Below are 20,659 nucleotides of genomic sequence, written 5' to 3' on the forward strand. Positions count from 1 at the left end.
CGAAGAGAGCCGCAAAATGTCATTGTTTCAGTCTATCTACTCCAATATTTTTACAGGATATTATTTTTATCCAAGTTTTTTTCCCCAATAGCTAAATAAATGGCTTGAGAAGGACCGTCAGCCCGTCGAGGGGGAACTATTCACAACGAGGAAAACGCGACGAAGAGAGCTGCAAAATGTCATTGTTTCTGTCTCTTCAATATTTTTACAGGATATTCTTTTTATCCAAGTATTTTCCCCGAATGCTGAATAAATGGCATGGTCATGACAAATAACAGTCTTGTGCTAAATGGATTATGAAATAATAAAAATGCACTTATTCAGGACGACATGGCAAAATTACTCCATATTGGTCAAAACTGTCGACTTCACCTTTACTGTGGCACCTCCCGAACGATATTTTATGACACCTAAATCGGACATATGTAATTTCCCTTCCCTGGCTTTGGAGAATGTAAACAAACCAAGAGGGGTGACAGCTAGCCGACATGCTAACCCGAACCGAGTGATGTTTCAAAGTCTTCGAAGCGGAAAATCACACATAACTAGCCCGGATTATTTGACATGACAACTGGGTTGTCGATTGTCTTCGCGGATCGGCAACCCGCCCGGCGGAGAGCAATTTACAGTTCGTTCCCCGGAGGAGGGCGGCTGCAGTTGTTGTGCAGCTAACGTGCAGCTAATGTGCTTAAGGAGCTTTTTATATGCCTATCAATGATCAAACGTAAGTAGCCCTTTATTTAAAGAAAGTTTGTAGTGTTTACTTTGTAATCGCTGTATTAATATTTGACATAATACAAAACAAGATGTTTACTCACTTCCTCGTAAGTCCAGGGGTCCTACAGTAGTAGGGCTTGGCCAAGATCCAAGGTGAATGGGAACCTTTTGAAACTCCAAAAAGGCGCACACGCCTCTCCCTCATAAAGCAAGATTTTTCTGCAGCCGTTTGGCTGGCGTAATATGAAAGATAAACGTATTAATCCGCAAAATCAGCTGAATCCTTATTCCTCATACACAACAGTACGGCTGTTTAGTGAAGAGGGCGCCCTTACCCGTACACGTCACAGCGCCTACCTCCTAAATGCAAGACCGAAGCCGGAAGTCACTCATTTTCATGGGGCGGGATTCAAAAAATTAAATAAATATAGCGATCGCTTCCACATACATTCAAGCGGTCCATATCATTCAGGAGCATAAAATACAGCGTGCATTATGAAATAAACATGCTTTTTCGTGTCACATGCACTTTAAACAATAACTATTCTTGTATTAAGAACATTTCTGACAAGTTTTTTTTAAATAATATACAAACCTTTTGCTTAAAATAAATATGTTTCACATATATCAGCTAGCTATTTTTCTTATTTCAAGAAATCCTAGCAAAATTTACTTGAATCACTGGCAGATAATTCCACTTATTTCTAGTAGATTTACACTGGAAAACAAGGGAATTTGTTGTTGTTTTTTTCTTTCAGTTCTAAGGAGGTGGGTTTTTGCAGTTCATATGCATTGGTTCAGGTGATACACCGTTCGATTCAAACCTTTGTTTTCAAAAACTAGTAAAGAAATATTCTGAACAATTCCAGAATTAATGCCTGGATTTTATTAGCAAATTTGAATTGCATGATTTGAAGACAAATTATATGAACATACACAAGAAATACAAACTTGTTAATCATCTGTTAAGTATTCAGGAATGCAAAAGAAATAATTAAAATTGTTTGTCTAAATAAATTAGATATATAACAAAAAAAAAAATTCTCATTTAGGGTATACAAATGGAGCCTTCGTTCAGTTAAAACACGACTGTTTTTGTCCACAAGCACAGCCAAACAAAAAAAGAAAGCTCCCTTGAACTGCTTTAAGACCACATAAATAAAATAAAACAAAATCGAAAATGGGTGTGAAGGCGGTAACCGATGGTTCACTACATTTCTTAGTTTAATAAACGTTGACAGAATTTGTGGTGTGTTCCCCTCCTACACAACATTGATGTTTTTACATTACTTACAGTGGCTGCACGGTAATGGTATGGTCAATTCTATCCTTACAACATATGGGAAGAAAATCTAAATTACCTATATAACTGAAGTCATTATATCATGCAAATAAGGTTGCTTAAAAGTTGGTGGGGACAATTTAAGCATCCTGAAAAGTTGGTAATGTTACGTCCCTACCGTCCCTATGCAAACCTACGCCCTTGTGTAGACTAATCTGTTTGAACCTGGAGGGTGGCGGTTTGCTGCCATCCCTCCCACTTCAAACGGATTGGACGTCTATGGCCGTCAGATGTAGCCAATACCTGGCAATGAGTTAAATTTTGGGGGCATTTCACGTCATTTTTTTCTGTTGATTTCCGGTCACTTCCTCTTCTTTTTGGTGCATTTACAGTAAGCCTGTCGCAATATGCAATAATTCCATTTATCGCGCGGTATATAAAAATGAATACGGTAATTTTCCTGCTGCGATCTATCGCCTCGCGCGCGCGTGCGTTTATCAATTGCGTGCGTGCGTGCGCGCATGACGCACACGCTTGCGGCAGATGTGTGGCAGACGTGCTTGACAGCGCTGTTTAAAGTTCATCTTCCTTGTGCCACTCTGTTTTATTGACTTCTGGGTATGCTCGTTTTATACATTTGAGTTTGAGTGACCGTCATTTAATGGATGGAGGCAGGGCCGAGTGCACTGTCGGCGCACAGCAATGAGCGAGCGTAATGAGGAAGAGGACGAACCAGTCTGCAAAATGTTTCTGGAGGTTGTTTCAACAAAGATGGCCAACAGAATAAATCTACTTGCTCATTTGAAACACTATCATCCTCTCCAGTTTTCACTGCTTAGTAAGAAAACTGCATCGCAACAAGCGGAGCCTCCTCGTCACGTTAATTGACAATTAGAGGGATTCGCTTGATGTGAGAAATACAAACGACACCGCGCAAAATAGCGTTCCCTCACGGAAAGTGAAGTCCGCTACATTGCTGAAGAAATGAGACCGTTTTGCCTCTGTTAAATGATATTTGATACCTTTGGGAGCCAAATTTTTGTGACTGCTACTTAATTAGTCTATTTTTCTCTGTTGTTGTTGAAGTGCAGTTACTGTTACTGCAACTTTATACCTATGTGCCTAAATGCTTCAGTTATTAAGTGCAATTTTATTTTTTCTTGAAAAAAGACATTTATTATGTGTTTCTGTGCGTTATTAATATTGTTGTCTTTTACTTGAAAGAGGCATGGTCTATTGTTTTTAGTTGTGATTTCTTAAAAGGTATTTTTTTAATTTAAAAGTAAACATTAATTGCATTTAAATGGGTGTACTTGATCTATTAATATATACTGTATTCTCACTGTGTTATTGTAAATCGGTTAAAAGGGGGCGGGACTTGATAAGCATATGCTTCTCTCGTCAGCCCTAGTCTTTTCTTCGTTTTTTTCGGGTTGCTCATATCACATCTTGCAAATGTCAATGATACCGATGATCACGACGGTAAATAAATAAACGCTCCCCCCCCCCCAAAAAAAAAAAAAAAAAAATTGGGGCGCAATAATTTTTGAGATAATTTATCGCCCACTAAAATTTGTTATCGCGACAGGCCTAATTTACAGGTCACTTCCTGTTGATTTTGGGGCATTTACAAGTCACGCTCTGTTGATTTTGGGTTGCTGAACAGGGAGTGGCTCAAAAATGTCCCTAAATAAAAAGAAAATGACTCAAAATCAACAGGAAGGACTCTGTAAATGCCCTAAAATGAGCAGGAAGTGAGTTGTAAATGCGCAAGTTTCAGTGCTATTGACAGCGCGAGACAGCCAATCCAGTCAGAATAAATGGGACGTCTAGCACCGTCCGTGGCGGCAACTGAGCTAATGTAGACACTATTCTAATGGAAGATTTTGGTCTCAACCTCTTTTTTTTTTTTTTTTTTTTTTTATAATTACAAAAAAACTTGACACCTTTTTAAACTCATTCACTCCCAGCCATTTTCACCGGCGCAAGGCCCTTCTCTCCCTGCCATTTTACTGGATTTTGACTGATTTTGCTTGTCCCACAGAAAATTCTGTTCGATTACTATATAAACATGGAACCCACCAAAAGAAAGATTACTCTTCTTTCAGCAGGAAAAAAAAAGTTTGTTCATATCTTTTTCCGTTCTTTAGAAATCAGCATTATAAAATAGCTTAGTTTGAGCAATTTTCCAATTTCTGATGAAAAAACGGAGAAATTGAGCTTATTCTGAAAGCATACATTTCAAACATAACTTTGACTTTAACACAGCTATTTTTTGCTTTAGTTACATCCCAAACATCTGAATAATGTTTTCATTCTACAAATTAAGATAAACAACAAGACAAATAGAGCTTTTGATAGCAAAGTAACAATTTGTTTACACATAACTAACTGAAAGATGACGTTGTTCCGGCCGCGACAGCCTGTTAAACTTTTACCTCATCACCGCCCGTCTCATAAAGATTAAATTTTTTGAGTCTCTGCGGGCTCTGCTCGCAAGTAGCACGGACTCAAAGGCATCGTCCGCTGCGCTAGTAGTCCTGGTCGTTCTGCTCGGTCGTCCGTCGCCTGGCATCCATTCGGTCGTCCTCCGCCATGCGGCTTGGCCGTTCATTGCCGTTGAATCGGGTTGCGGGTCTTACCAAATGCGCTACTGCCCTCCAGTGGCCAGTTTTATTGCTTTAAAATGGATTTTCAGCTTTGTGCTTTGGAGCTAAATTGAATCAGAACCCAGAGATGTCTCTTCTGAAAAAAACAACAACAACAAAAAAAATGTAAAAGACGTATAAATACGTCTTTGTGACACTGAAACAATTAACAATAGAACATATTTATACATTTTTGGGAGCAAATGAGTTATAACAATATATCGATTCTTGGCGGGAGCATGCTGTATCGATCACCTTTGGGCTCCAAAGTATCGCGATATATCAGTTCTTTGATATATTGTTGCACCCCTATAAGGAGTATAAGGTTGAAAATGTTGATACTATTCATTAATTTCTCTGCAGAATGTAATTTCTTATTTGCCGGAAAATGTGTCTCGATGGCTTTGTTGCTTATGTTCTATAAGCGTTTATGATTTTGATAATGGTTTTAGTGCTGCAACGATTAATCGATTAACTCGAGTATTCGATTAGAAAAAAAATTTCAAATTTTTGTTCCTTCGAATATTTGTTTAATTAAAGTGGCGTTGTAATAGTTTATTTTGAAAGTGTTTGCATTTAGTTTTATTGATTAGGGTGAATACACTGCCCTCTGGTCTGCCTCATTTCACATGGCTGAATCTAACTGCTCCCTGTTAAGACCAATGTAAGCTAGGTTTTTGTTTGAGCTAATGCTTTTTAATGCATTTGTAAATTAGTTTATAGATATATTTAGCCATTTTTTTTTGTAGGACTATATGTCTGAACAATTTGTTAAGAACATTGTAAAAAATAAAAAAAAGTTAGCATTTTATAGCATTTAAGCTAGCAGACGTTTGCTTTGTAAGTTAGCCGATTGTTCTTTCGTTGTACATAGATCCTCATTTATTGTATTTTTTATACTGTTTGAGGCTCTGCTCAGGTATTTTGATTTTTCATGTTCCTTATCCGATTACTCGATTATTCGAACGAAGTAGTTCATCGATTAATCGACTACTAAAATAATCGATAGCTGCAGCCCTAAATGGTTTAATAATAATTCCCAAAAGGTAGCACTGAAACACAGAGAAGTAGAGCTTGCTAACTCATTTTTTTGTCACTAGTAGAAAAATCACATATTCCAGATGAAGGTTTAGCTTTAATTTTTGCATATTTGGTTGTATTTGGTTATACTCGGTATTTTTCCTGATTTGTTTGGTCAACACTAAAAGTAAGCAGTGCTTTTGCTCAGGTGTTAGCGCATCTCTTATGTTACTTTTACAAGCAAATGTTATTTAGCATCGTTCAGTCTTGCTTGATTTGAGCAATTTCTGTGAAAACAAGTATCCAGAAGAAGTCATCAAGCCCTCAGATCTTCTTGCCATAATCAGGCTGCTTCAAAAATTACAAAAAGCGAGTTGGCCCACTCTTCTTCTCAGTTTTGTTATGTGGTAAAAGCCAAAGTCTGACTTGTTTTGCTTGGGCCAGTCTGAAATGACGACAATCGGTACAGACCAAAAAGCGGCGTGCAAGCCAAACACATTTGTCGACTTGCAAACTGACCGCAAGAAGCATCTTTCATCGCTTGCATACTTTTGGTGTTGACAATGACGAGCACACACACTTGCACACACACTCACTTGGAGACAATTTCATTCTGCCCCAGTGCCTCTGCAGCTCTGCGAAAGAAAAGCGTGACCCCGTTTCCAAGACTCGGCGGGTTGCCAGGGGAAATCTGTGCTTGGAATATTATGCTTTATTCCCCCGTCACCTTCACTTGGGATCTCTAATTATACCTATCTGTCTGTCTACAATATAAGAATCCTGGCCTTTGTTTTAAGTCATGTTACATGTGATGAGTGTGATGCATCCATTTTGATTTGTGTTTTAGAACAACTCTTGCTGCTTATTTTTCATGTTATATGGTTTGATCATGAAATTACTTTTGAAAATACTGAGCTTATTTGAAGATATAAGGCTACGTCTACACTAGGAAGGATCATTTTTTTGCCTTGTAATTCAGACAATATTTGTCCTGTCCGAACTAAATTTAAGGTGTGTTTATGAGCAGCTTCGTGTGCGTGATGTCTGCGCCTCTGAACCGGAAGCTTATAATTTTTCGGTGTTGTTCGATGTCTTCTTCGGACATATTCAAGCGTTAAATTTACAAGCTCTTTCAGTTGTAAAAAGAGGAGCAGGAAAGCCACGTCCATTGCATTCTCCACCATTGTTGTTTATGATGCCGTAATGCTACACAAAAAAATGGCGATGGCGCAGTTCATGGCGTCTCTTCAGTTGGGTCTGATTTTTACACTGATAGCCCGGCTACACTACACCGGGTACCCCGTGTTTAAGAAATTAGATGGCCCGCTCCTCTGTGTAATAAAGCATCCGGACAAAAGGTGCATTAGTGTGGCCAACATGCTGTATAGTATAATAAATTGAACGTTTAAGGCCATTATCTGTCCTCGCGTAGACGTAGCCTAAGGCTAGCTGTCTTTGATTTGTACATAGATGAACGAACATATTGGGTACGGGTCAAAGAGTAATACTGCCTTTCTTCTTCTTCTCGAGTCACCACGGATCATCAGATGATTTCATTGTTGGATGTATTGTCAGGACTATGTAAATAAAAAAGTCTAGATTTGCATGGGGTTAACATGCATTTGGCATTGAATTCAGTGTTGTTTTTGTCGCACTCTCGTAGGGGTGTGACAAAATATCGAAATGGTGATATATCGTGATACTTTGTATCCTAAAAGGTTATCGATGTGCTCCTGCCTAGAATCGAAAACACTTTAAAAAACTTTTAACAAGGTGTCACTATTTAAAAATAAATAAATAAATAAATAAATAAAAATGGGGAACTAACAAGTTTCTATCAATCTTCCACTAGAATAGTGTCCCTGTTAAGTCAATGGATGCCATTGAAGACACTAGCCGCCCAACCCATTTAGATTGGAGGGGGTGAGAATGAACGTTCATTCATTTGAAACCAGAGCTTTAGCGGCCAGCCTTTCTGATTTTCGGGGCATTTACAGGTCATTTTCTGTTCATTTTAGGACATTTACACGTCACCTACCGTTTACCTAACGATTATTTTTATCATCGATTAATCAGACGATTAATTTCAATTACCTTCACAATTTAACTTGAAGTTGTTTTAGGCATGTTATAAGTAACAATGAAAATGAAATGGATGACTATAGCCTTCAAAAATATTTTACTACAGCTTCCTGACTCAACTGTAGTCTACAACTGTACTGTTAAGTACATCAAACTTGTTTTTAATCAATGTTCTAAATATACGTGTAACATAGAAATAATTTATTAGTACACAAATCTGACAAAAGTCCTGTTCATACAAAAAGCAAAAGTGCCAATGATTGACATTTTTTTGTGGGCAAAGTGTTAATGAAAATAAATCATTTATTTTCTTTAAGCAAACTAAACAAAATTGAATAAGGAGGAGGCAGACTAATAAATCAGTTTTCATAAACAGTTGTTCATAAATTCAGTACAAATCTAATTTCAAAGCACACTCTTGTATGACAGTTTACAGTTTGAATGGGAGTTTGTGTTGAAAAGAGACTCTAAACTGGGTTTATGTGTGTGCTTTCTTTATAAAAAGAAATGAGACAACTTTACCGTCTAACAATAACTCAATTGCAAATACGCTTCTCCAAAACACAGTAACGAACGGACACTTAAAACACTGATTACCATAATCCCTAGCTTAGCGCTACGTACTAAGTAATAACGCCTCATCAACAAAGCATACAAACAATACAATTTGCTTCATTTACTCACCTCTGACAGAGGCGCACAGGATCTAACAACACAAGAGAAATTTCTAACGCTCGGCACTTCATGATATTATTGATTTAACAACCCAGCCTGAGTGTAGCAGTGAACTCTCTCTTTTGCTTTAATCACTTGCGCCCAGCCTCATATTAAAAACAAACAAGGACCCAGAAGGGACTGCTCACAGCTGCCGGCATAAATCAATCATTAAATTAGTTGGCAACTAATTTAGGGCTGCAGCTATCGAATATTTTAGTAATTGAGTAATCGACTGAAAATTCTATCGATTAATGGAGTAATCGGATAAAAAAAAAATTTTAGGTAAAGAGCAATTATAATTATACATGAGAAAAAAAGACATTTAATCTAATATTGAACCATTTTCAGTCAATCAGTGTCTTTATTTTCGATGTACATTGTTGAAAACGGCCAACAATTGCATCTCAGATGTGACTAGAAAAAAAAAATTCACTGCTTTCACTCAAAAAACTTCGAGATTTTATTTAAGAAAAAAAAAAAAATTCTTACCTAAAAATGTAATTACGCTTGATAACACACATCACTTGAAAGCTATGTGTTTTTCCCACGTGTTTCAATTGAATTTCCATTTGTGTCAAGCTATTTTTAAGTTCTAGTTAAGTTTTAAGTTAGTCTAAACTGTAAGTACTGATTGGATTTTGAGTTTTTTCAGTGTTCAAAATAAATGTATGATACCTGCTGTATTGGAGCACATTAAGGACCAGTGCTACTTGGTGTTTTATTCAGCAATGATTACTACTACTACTACTACTGAGTTAAAACTGACAGTTAGCTTTATTATGTTTTAATTTTACACCCTCATCACTCTACAGCGCTATGTTTTTACAGATTAAATAAAGCCTGTATGTAATACACGTCCGAAAGGCTAACGTTACGTGAGAGAGTGACAGTAACTTTATATTTATTAGCGCCTAGAAGTCTACTGCTTAAAGATGGCGGCTGTTTACTAACGCTGCCCAGTGGCGGCCGAGTCTGTCATTTCGCATCTAGTTCTAAATGCATGCGATATCTATGAGACGCATCGGACATTACCTGCTACCAAACTAGCATCATGCGGGCGTAGTTTTTAGCAACGTCAGCGTAGTTTGAAGCGGCTGTCAGCTGCAGTAAGTTTTTTTTAATTTTTTTTTTTTTTTCCTTCTTCCTCTACGCACGTGACGTCAGCGCGTTATCCTGCATTAAAAGTAGTCCGGGCAAAACGTGATGCTTAGAGCTGGCAAAATTGAACTATTCCTCGAGGTGAATAAAATTACTCGGATCAGTTTTTAAACTCAAGTTACTCGAATTGCTCGAGTATTCGTTTCAGCTCTAAACTAATTTATTGATCAGTTCAATTGATGAGTTGTTGCACCCTTGTCTAGTCATTTGGGAGGATTAAATTTCCAGGTCACTTCCTGTTCGCTAACCCAAAATCAAAAGCAAAAAACCTAAAATGCCCCAAAATGTAACTTTTTCGTTGCCATTGCAATAAACATTGACTCTGTTAGAATGGTACTACTGATAAACTTAATTCAATTTGCAGCAGTCGGATGAAGAGGTTTTTTAAAAAAAAATTTATTGTAGAATGTCGTAAAATAATTTCCAGACCCAGGAATCGATAATTGTGAGATCGTTATCATGAGCCTTGTATCGAAAATCGTATCATATCACGAGGTACTCAGCGGTTCCTACCCATATTGTATTCCTATACTGTCTCTAGAACTGAAGCATGAGAGAAAACATTAGTTACACCTGACAAAAACACATTTAACTTGATCCCCCACTTGCACAATTTGTTCCTGCGATAAACCAGTCATTATTTCAATCCTTCATTCCCCCTGCTTCTTTGCTAAAATGTCAGCAGCGTTACTATGACGACACTGTTCTTTCATTTTGGTCTTTTTATTCTGCGTGCTCTATTCCTCTAAAAGCAATAAGATTAGGATGTATAACTGTCATTGTAATGCAGGATAATTTATAAATATCTGTGTGTCATGAAACAAATTGAAGTATTGAAGCTGTGTATCAGCCCTTAAAAAAATTTTTTTTGCTCTCGAAGCTGGCCTGCACAGGTCGCCATAGCAACTATGTGCGTGTTGTCTGGTGTGCGCTCATCTCTGCCACCCCCTCACTGCCTTTCTCATTTCTTTGCCCTTCGTCCACAAGCATGGATACCTTGCTTCAGTAGTGTCTAATTGGACATCTCTCAGGCTGTGGGCACATTCCATATAAAATTATTTGTTGCTAAACAGCTGATAGCAGCGTAGCCGATATATAGCTCCTGACACAAGCTAGATGACAACCCTATGAAAATCTTTTTTCCCCTTGATTATAATGAGCCAAATAACTCCATTTGATTCCATTGTTAATATGTAGTTTTTGCAATACAGGAATTGAAAATTAATTTTCAGTTATGCAAAAGAAAAGGAAAGTTTGATTAGCTTAATTTTGAAAAAATAAAAAATAAAAAACCTTTTCACTTGTTGCATATTAGAAAATTAGAAGGTATTCCCATATCTAACACACTTAGATTATATACAGTGGAACCTCTACATACGACATTAATTCGTTCCAGGACTTCGTATGTCGAGCAGCATTTTCCCATGAGAATAAATTATAATTCCATTAATTTGTTCCACATCCCGAAAACCTACACTAAATCCTTAATAAATACTGCCGGGACTATTGCAAATAGCAGTTATACAGAGCATAACAAATAAATTATGAATACAAATCGGAATAATAATATAATAATAGTACCGTATTGGCTCTGAAAGTTTTTACTAAATACAAATAGTCAATAAATAATAAATTAATAGAAATAAGTTTTATTTGTTTCAACTAGATTGGCATGGAAAATTGGTCCAAAAATTTGCCCAAAAATCTCACATATTGCTGTGCGACCTGTACAACAGTCAACCTAAAATACCTACTTTTTTTAACCACAAACTAAGGGTGCGATCTACAAGTATCTGCCGGAGCGACTTAAACACCAGTATATACGACGTGTAAAATAGTGAATGCATGAGCTTCCACTTTTGCTGTATTTCTAATATACCATTCAATTTTTGTTCATTTAATGCAACACTAGTGACAGTTAAAAAATATAAATTCGTGACAATGAAAGTCAGTACTTTTATTTCCAAAGTGAAATTTTTCAATGTAAACAACCAACATGGATTTTGGATGCAAGACAACATGAAATTCTTCAGAAATGATGGTCTTGACTCACCTCTTATCACTCTTTGTTGTTTGTCGAACAAACGTATTTGTCCGTGACCACATCGTAGTTTTGATTTCCTTCAGAGGGTTGCCACAATTTATCCATTTATCGACATCTGATCGATTATTATCAAATATACATCAACATCTATTGTCATAGACAATGACTCATTTAGGCTAGATTCACATTGCAGGTCTTAATGCACAATTCTTTCTTGTCATAGCTGTTTTTTTGGCGTGCCCGTTCAGACTGCCTTTGTCCATTGAGCCCGTTCAAGTATTACGCATGCACACTATTTTGCAGTCCAACACATGCTGAGCAAACTGACCCGCATGTGTAAAAGCATCAAATAAATGCGCATTGTGCGTGTATGACGCACATACATAAGCCTTTTGTGTGTGCGTCAGTTTGCCCTGACTCGGCCATGTAAGCAATACTGAAATATGACTCATTTGGCGCACAATAAGAAACTGAGCATTATCGTGATTATCCTTTTCTTCATTGTATTTTTTTTATGACTGTGGTCAAGCTCGCCTCTTGCGTAGTAAAAGCCGAGTTCAAGCTAGGCGCTAACGCTAATGAACAACTACATTGCTGCCGTCTTGCGTGCCGCTCTCGCACTTTGCTGATGTAATTGCTGCATGAGTTCCCATTTGGGAGACTTAACAGTTCAGACCGCCGCCACATTCTGGAAAAATGTGGCCCAGATCGGATTTGAAATGGTCCACTCCTATGCGACTTGTCCCGTTCAGACCATCAAATTAATGGCTTACTCGAGTCGGAAAAACACGAAAAAATCGGATTTGTCCATTAAGACCTGCAGTATAAACCTTGCCTTAGAGACAAAAATGACCAATGGCAATGTTGATTTTATTTGCGTTGTTTTAATTAAAAAAGGAAAACCGGAAGTAAATTTCATTGTCAAGTAATTGTGATTTTTATATATTTTTATTCTTAATTAGAAAAGTAACTATAAGAAAGAATTATAAGAAAAAGTAATAATTAGAAAAAGTTAATACACTACTCGCGTTTTTTTTATATTTTAATTTTCCATTTTCGTTTTGAAATTTTTAGATATAAAACAAAAATTGGAAAAAAAATTTTTTTTATGATTATAAAAATATTTACCCATTTAAAAAATTTTAAAACTGTCAATATTCTCTAATTTCTGTAGTCCTCGATCTTTTATTGAAGTCTACAGAAAATGTATTTACATCATATTTTAGCAAGAATCATGAAGTCAATACACATGATTTACTTAATCGGGATTCACAAAATGATGCAACGAGCCGGTTGAGGCCCCCGAGCCACAAATTTGACACCTGTGGTCTAGACCTTGCCAGTTCTTTCTGTTTTATCATTGCTAATGAGTTTAGCTTGGCCACAGACTCAGAAACTCTGTTAAAATTCCCTGCGTGTGTCTGTGTGCTGCCTCCGCACTGGCTGTAATGAGATGATGTCACCTCTCGTCCGATTGGCCGCCGAGACTTCGGCAGAGAGCAAAGGGAGGGGACTCTGAGAGCTCGGAAAGAGGAGTGAAAGAAAATGCCGGCGCTTGCCGGGGCGGAGGGCTTTAATTTTTTTGCAGCCGTGTTGTGGTTTGCCCTGCATTTTTTGTAAGGCTCTGTAAGAAGAGGGGGCACCAGGCACGCCCTCCTCCAGCATGAGACGACTGATCTGTCAGCGCATCTGTGACTGTGAGTGTGGAGGCGGACCTGGGCGTTGTTTGCATGATTGTTTGGAGCTCTTCAGTGCCATTTGTGTGTGCGGGCCAGCTGATGAATGAGCAAGGTGTCTGCTGCTGACTTTGGTGCATACATATTATTGTATTGCCTTGTGTCGCTTTTTCGTTCGAGCTAGCTCGATACCGTGTTTCCCATTGTCGTTTAATTGTGTTTCTGACAAGAATGGATGCATTCATCGTTTAGTTAGTCTAGTTTTGTCTGTAACACCTTGATATACTTGTGCAAGTCACTAGAGCTCTCATGCCAGCAATCATGAATCCATTTTTTTTTGGCTTTAAAGTGCTAACACACATTGAAATAACTTTTCAAGCGATGAACATTTGAACTCAAATGGTGCCGCAACACATGGAGAAAGACGAGAAGCTAATAATAATCATGATCAGTGTTGTTAATCTTACTGAAAAAAAGTAATTAATTATAGTTACAAATTACTTCTCCCAAAAAGTAATTGCGTTAGTAACTCAATTACTTGAATGTAAGAGTAATTAGTTACTTGGCAAAGTAATTGGTGATAATTACTTTTTTTTTTCCCTCAAAAAAAAAAAAAAACACACAAAAAAAAAACCATTGGCCACACTATGTGAAGTTTTTTGTGAAGGTTTTTGGTACAATTGGCCCGAGCCCAATTCTTTACCCTAATTTACCCTTTACCCTGAATCAACTGTTAAAAGTTGTTAAAATTGCTCCCATTATTGCATTTGTTCCCTTCTCTCTACTTTCGACATATGAAAGTTTTAAAACTGTTTCATCATTTAAAGATAGATTCAAGTCAAGATTTTGCCGATTTAGAAGTATTTTAGATAAAAAGTTACTTAGGTTCGCTAGGAAGGTTCTCTACAACAGAGCCGTCCTAAAAAGTCTACTGCTTTAAGATGGCTGCTGTCTACTAACGCATTTAGTGCCATGCAGTGTTGTTAATTTTACTTTAAAAAAGTAATTAATTACAGTTACAAATTACTTCTCCCAAAAAGTAATTGCTTTAGTAACTCAGTTACCTGAATGTAAGAGTAATTAGTTACTTGGCAAAGTAACTAGTGATATTTTTTTTTTCTCCCCAAAAAAAACAAAAACAAACAAAACAAAAAAAAAACAGGTCACACAATGTGAAGCTTAAAGGGTTTGGGGGACAATTGGCCCAAGCCCAATTCTTTACCCTCCACTTAACTAGACACAAGGGTATTGCGATAACTAGCTAGTAACCTTTGCTATGTGTGGAAGTCATTTAAAGTTGTGAATCAATAGTTAAAGTTGTTAAAATTTCTCCCGTTATTGCATTAGTTCCCTTCTGTCTACTTTAAACATGTGTAAGTTTTAAAATTGTTTCATCATTTAAGATAGATTTAAGTTAAGATTTTGCCGATTTAGGAGCATTTTAGATTAAAAAAAAAATTACTTAGGTTCGCTAGGAAGGATCTCTACATCAGGGCCTTCCTGAGAGGTCTACTGCTTTAAGATGGCGGCTGTTTACAAACGCATGTAGTCCTTAAAACATGTTGGCAATGCAGCAGTGTCTGTCATATGCATCTAGATCTATAATATGATATCTACCGTGTCATGTGGGCGTAGTTTGTCGGCTATGGCCAAGAGAGTCTAGCATCGCGGTTGCAATGGCGTCTTCCCCACTCCTGTTCTGCTCTCGTCCCCGTGAGTCCGTTTCTCTCAGACTTTTTTTTTATTCAACCAACTTAGTAACGCATGGTAACGCACGCCTTTCCCGCCTCAGTAACGGTAACGGCGTTGCCAAGATGAGAAAAGTAATTAATTAGATTACTCATTACTGAAAAAAATAACGCCGTTAGTAACGCCGTTATATTGTAACGCCGTTATTAACAACACTGATCATGATACAGTAGTTTTTAAAAAATATTTTGTATTTACTCTTTATTCATGATTTTCTTTCATTTTGTCTTTTAGATGTTTATTTAATGTTATGAAATAACATTGTTTTATTTTGTGTTTGGTTTTATACTAGTATTATGAGTGGATGAGTGGCAGCTCTGAAAATGGATGATTGAGTGTTATTCTAGGACAGTGGTTCTTAACCTTGCTAAAGGTAGCGAACACTGCAAGTTTCACGTGTGCATTCACTGACCACTTCAGAATCGTCTAATAAAGCTTTTTTGGGGGGTCAAATTTAACACTGAAATACAGGGTGACCCTTAAAAACAGGAACTTTTTAACAATCTAATAAAACCAAGATTGGTGGTAGAAGATTTTAATTTGAGTAAAAAACAAAAATTTCACCTCCCATCAGGTAGAGGACTAGCAAATAAAAATAAATGGAATAAAGACTGTGAATTGGGGGGCAAATTAGTCCAAAACCTGGTCTAAAACATCACTTTGCCTAGATTTACTGTATTTTTCGGACTATAAGTCACAAGGGCCAAAAAATGCGCAATGAATAGGTAAAAAGCATATGCACTGGAGGAAAAGTCGCATTTTGGGAGGAAATTTATTTAATAGAATCCAACAACTAGAACATGTCCTCTTGAAAGGCAATTTAAAATTAAAATAAAAATAGAATAGAGAATAATAGCTTCAATAAGTGTGAGGTATGCTATGGTATGATATTTGACTGCTTGCAGTTTATAATCAGTGGAATGATCTTTTCTGTGCATTTTGGTCAGCCCTTCTCGGTTGTTTTTGTTTTTTAAGCTTACGTTGAAACACAGGCCTTGAGTCCCTTCTTATAGTTTAGTATTAAAATCTCGTGAAATTATATAATAATGTGTTAATAATTTCACACATAAGTCGCTCCAGAGTACAGTAGTACCTCGACATAAGAGCGCATCAACAAAATTTGATCCATCATTTATTTGTGTGTTCAGGAACAGCATGCAAAAACACAGCCGTCGTATTAGAACCCAATTTGTTACATCATCATTATTAGTATTATACTATTATTATTCCGATTTTTATTCATTTGTTTTGCTATATTTAATTGCTATTTGCAACTGTTCCTGCGGTATCTATGAAGGATTTAGTTTAGTTTTTTTGTTGTTGTTTGTGAACTACATTTTCACACAAACACACATCGAGGTACCATTTAGCTTAGAAAGGAGAGGTGTGAGAGTCATTTTTTAAGTGTCCGAGAGGTCACAAAAGTTTTTTTTTTCTTTTTTTTTTCTTTCTTCTTCTTCTTTTTTTTTTTTTTTTTTTAAAAATCAAGGTTTCGTCAGCCGTGATTGCGCACATCTGTCCGCCGAAACAGCCTGGTCGCACAGATATAAGTACGCCTACCCCTCTATTGGATGCGTTGTTGACGTTAGCGCAGTAGCACTCTGAAAATAGAGCAAGGCTCTATTTCGGGCCCCGCCTGTCTGTGCAAATTGATTCAAACTTTCTGTTCGGCTCAAGACTGCTGTCCTCCACTCACTTTTGCCGAAAAGTCCGATCGAAAATACACATTGAATGGGTCACTGAACCCTTCACACTAAGCTGCCACTAGTTTGAAATGGCCTTTAAAAAAAAAAAAAAAAAACTCATTTTGCAAGGCTTGGCAGCTTTTATTTTGTGTGGCGGTGCGCCACAATCTTTTGATGTAGGGGAAACCCTGTATTGTGATACTTTGTATACCAAATGGTTATCGATATGCTCTTACCAAGATTCGGTATACTGTTTTAAAATGGTGTCAATGTTTAAAAATAAAAAGGAACCAACAAGTTGCTACCAAAGTCTTCTTCTGTGTTAGCTCTACGGTTGCCTTTGATGGCGATACACCCAATCCATTTTGGCTGGGAGGGGCGAATGAATTCGGTAACCATTCATTCATTCTGTTCATTCGAAACCAGAACATTTGCAGCTAGTCATTCTGATTTTTAGGGCATTTACAGGTCACTTTCTGTTGGGTTTGAGTCACTGCTTATTCATTTGGGGAGATCCACGGGTCACTTCCTACTCTGTAACGCAAAATAAACAGGAAGTGACCCATACATGCCCCAAAATCAACAGGAAGTGATACTGAAATACCCCAAAATTAACAGAAAGTGACTGAAAATCAACAGCAAATGGTCTGAAATGCCCTCAAATTTAACTCATTGGTTGCCATTGACTGCCATAGACGTCCAATCCGTTTAAAGTGGGAGGGATGGGAGCGAATGAACAAATGTTCATTGTTGCCACCCTCCCAACTCATTCCAAAAATATGGTACTAGGCGTATTAATATGGGGGGCCCTGTGTGTATTTCTTTAAACTTCGTCGAACCCCTTAGACTTACTCACCAAACCCCTGGGGTTTGATCGAACCCAAGTTAAGAACCACTCTTCTAGATTTTTTTGCAGGTGTGGGGATTGTGTGTGGAAAAAATATCAAAAGAAAATGAGGAGATAAGCGCCCTAGTTGATTCCCTAGATGTAGCAAAATTCCAAGATCAACCCACTGTTTAAAAGACAGGCGAATGAACGCCTACTCAAACACTAATGTGCCAATTCAGTATCTGTGTGAAAGACTTGCAAACCGCTCTCTCCACAGATCGTAGTTTCGACGATGACGACAGTGTGGATGGGAACCGCTCATCTTCCTCGGGCTTCAAAGTCCCCAAAGTTCCCAAGAAAACTGCCGAGCCGGCGGCAGCGCGCCGCCCTAGCGCCGCCGGCGGAAAGCTAGGTTAGTGTGCTGCTCCTTAGAAATATGATGCTTTATTATCACCGTCCACCACCGTGCCTCGTAAACACTTTAGCAGTCGTCTTCCTATTGAGTGCTTCCATTTTCTTTGAGCATTCCAATGTATTGATTGCAGGGTCCAAGGAAAGCGCTGGAGCGGTAGACGAGGATGACTTTGTCAAAGCTTTCACAGATGTTCCTACTGTACAGGTAGCTATTGTGCTATTCTCAATTCCTGGCCGCCAGCTATTCGCGTTTATGAGTATTTCAATCTTTCTCCCACAGATCTATTCCAGCAGAGATCTGGAAGAAAACCTCAACAAGATCCGGGAGATCTGCTCCGATGACAAGCATGACTGGGACCAGCGGGCCAACGCTGTAAGTAATAAACCTGACTATAATGTACCATTTAAGATCATACTGATTGAAAATAATATTTTAATTGACAAGAATGGGTGTCAGATTTGAAGCCAGATTTATGTCACTTGGCTAAAAAGAGCACGTAGGGAGTTGATGTAGCTTTCCAACATATGAACACGTGTTCGCAGCAATCACATGCTTAGCAACACAAAAAAATTGAAACGGTTTAAACCGACACACATTCTCAGTCACACCCCGTATTAGACTAACCGTCATTCAGGTATTTATTCACGTTATGAGAAAATCTTGATCAAGCTTTTATACGCCTGTATAAAACCTAGTCCTTTTTTGAGTAACTTCTCAAGGATAGAATACCTAACCAAGTATACCAAAGTCATTATAAGTAGGGTTGCCACGGGTCTTAAAAGTCTTTAAAGCATTGAATTTATGAATTTGAAAATAACACCTTAAAAAGTCTTGAAAATTATTAAGCCTGTCACGATATGCATTAGGAGTGGGAACCTCTTGGTACCTCACGATATGACACGATTTGCGATACAAAGATCATGATAACGATGATCTGAAGATATAGCGATCCAACGATTATCGACACATTGGCCAGGAAATCATTCTAGGATGTTGTACAAACAACTAGTTAACAGAAAAACAGGCTTCTACTGTGAATTGGAATTAGTTTATCAGTAGTAGACGTCCAATCCATTTGAACTGGGAGGGTGACAGTGAGTGAACATGCGTTCATTTGCTGCCATCCCTCCCACTTCAAACGGATTGAATGTCTATGGCTGTCAGTGGCAGTCAATGCCAAGCAATTAGGCAATTTTGGGCCATTTAAAGTCTCACTGGAACAGCACCAAACACAAGTTCCAGCATCATCACCTTGTCCAATGCAGATTCTTGACTGTTGACAAGTTGATGATGCTGGAACTTTTGTTTGTTGTCGTTCCAGTGAGATTTACAAAGATTATTGCCTGAAGAAGACATCAAAATTCCCTCAGTCCTTGATGATATGGGGCTGCATGTCAGGCAACGGCACTGGGGAGATGGCTGTGGTTAAATGTTCAATAAATGCACAAATTTACATTGACATTTTCGACAGCTTTCTTATCCGTTCAATTGAAAATAGGATTTTCATTTTCCAAGATGACAATGCATCATGCTACAGAGCTAAAATTGTTAAAGTATTCCTGGGAGAAAGACTCATCCGGTCAATGTTATAGTTTTATATATACACGTCCAGGCCCGTCTGCTATGGTCAGATGAAACCAAAATAGAACTTTTTGGTAGAAACACAGGTTCTCGTGTTTGCAGCAGAAAGAATACTGAATTGCGTCTGAAGAACACCATACCCACTGTGAAGCATGGGGGTGGAAACATCATGCTTTGGGGCTGTTTTTCTGCAAAGGGACCAGGACGACTGATCTGTGTAAATGAAAGAATGAATGGGGCCACGTATCGAGAGATTTTGAGTGAAAATCTCCTTCCATCAGCAAGGGCATTGAAGACGAGACGTGGCCGGGTCTTTCAGCATGACAATGATCCCTAACACACAGCCAGGGCAACAAAGGAGTGGCTTCGTAAGAAGCATTTCAAGGTCCTGGAGTGGCCGAGCCAGTCTCCAGATCTCAGCCCCATATTTATCACAATTAGTGGTTGACTAAATACTTATTTGCCCCACTGTACTTCTGCTCCTCACTGTATATCACCTTTTTGATATATTGTCACACCACTTGATTCAGCTCTAGTTTTTGCTTTTATATGATCTCTCTGATGGCAGATTTTCACGGCATAGTGTATTAATGTTATTTTCTATCCCCAGATGAAGAAAATCCGCTCCCTGCTGGTGGCTGGCGCCACTTCCTACGACTGCTTCTACCAGCACCTCCGCCTCCTGGATGGAGCCTTTAAGCTCTCCGCCAAGGACTTGCGATCCCAAGTGGTCCGAGAAGCATGCATCACCGTGGCGTGAGTGTCACCTCCCTTCACTGATGTATAGTTATAAAAATATGATGATGATAATAGTGTTTTTATGTACAGCCATCTCTCTTCCGTGCTGGGCAACAAATTCGACCACGGCGCCGAAGCCATCGTGCCCGTCCTCTTCAACCTCATCCCCAACTGTGCCAAAGTCATGGCCACCTCCGGCGTCTCCGCTATTCGCATCATTATAAAGGTGATAACACTTACAATACTGTCAGTGGTTGATTTTGTTTTCACACTTTTTTTTGTTTAGTTTCGAGGTGCAAGCAAAAATTGGGAGTTTCA

At 38.1% G+C, this 20,659-nt stretch overlaps 1 protein-coding gene across 9 annotated transcripts in view; it reads left to right on the plus strand.

The window, feature by feature from the left end:
• clasp2 (cytoplasmic linker associated protein 2) overlaps positions 1-20,659 on the plus strand; it is a 153,035-nt gene that overhangs the window by 59,292 nt on the left and 73,084 nt on the right. For 5 of the 9 annotated variants that reach the window (XM_057827956.1, XM_057827947.1, XM_057827948.1 and 2 more), the window contains exons 8-12: positions 17,885-18,019; positions 18,153-18,226; positions 18,302-18,394; positions 20,214-20,359; positions 20,432-20,567. In XM_057827956.1, coding sequence (XP_057683939.1) covers positions 17,885-18,019; positions 18,153-18,226; positions 18,302-18,394; positions 20,214-20,359; positions 20,432-20,567 — 584 coding nt within the window. Of the gene's footprint in view, positions 1-13,061; positions 13,366-17,884; positions 18,020-18,152; positions 18,227-18,301; positions 18,395-20,213; positions 20,360-20,431; positions 20,568-20,659 lie in introns of those variants that run through there. The other 4 variants (XM_057827953.1, XM_057827955.1, XM_057827952.1 and 1 more) reach the window with 3 other exon arrangements.

This window comes from Corythoichthys intestinalis, chromosome 22, assembly GCF_030265065.1.
Source record: "Corythoichthys intestinalis isolate RoL2023-P3 chromosome 22, ASM3026506v1, whole genome shotgun sequence".
Classification (NCBI taxonomy): Eukaryota; Metazoa; Chordata; class Actinopteri; order Syngnathiformes; family Syngnathidae; genus Corythoichthys; species Corythoichthys intestinalis.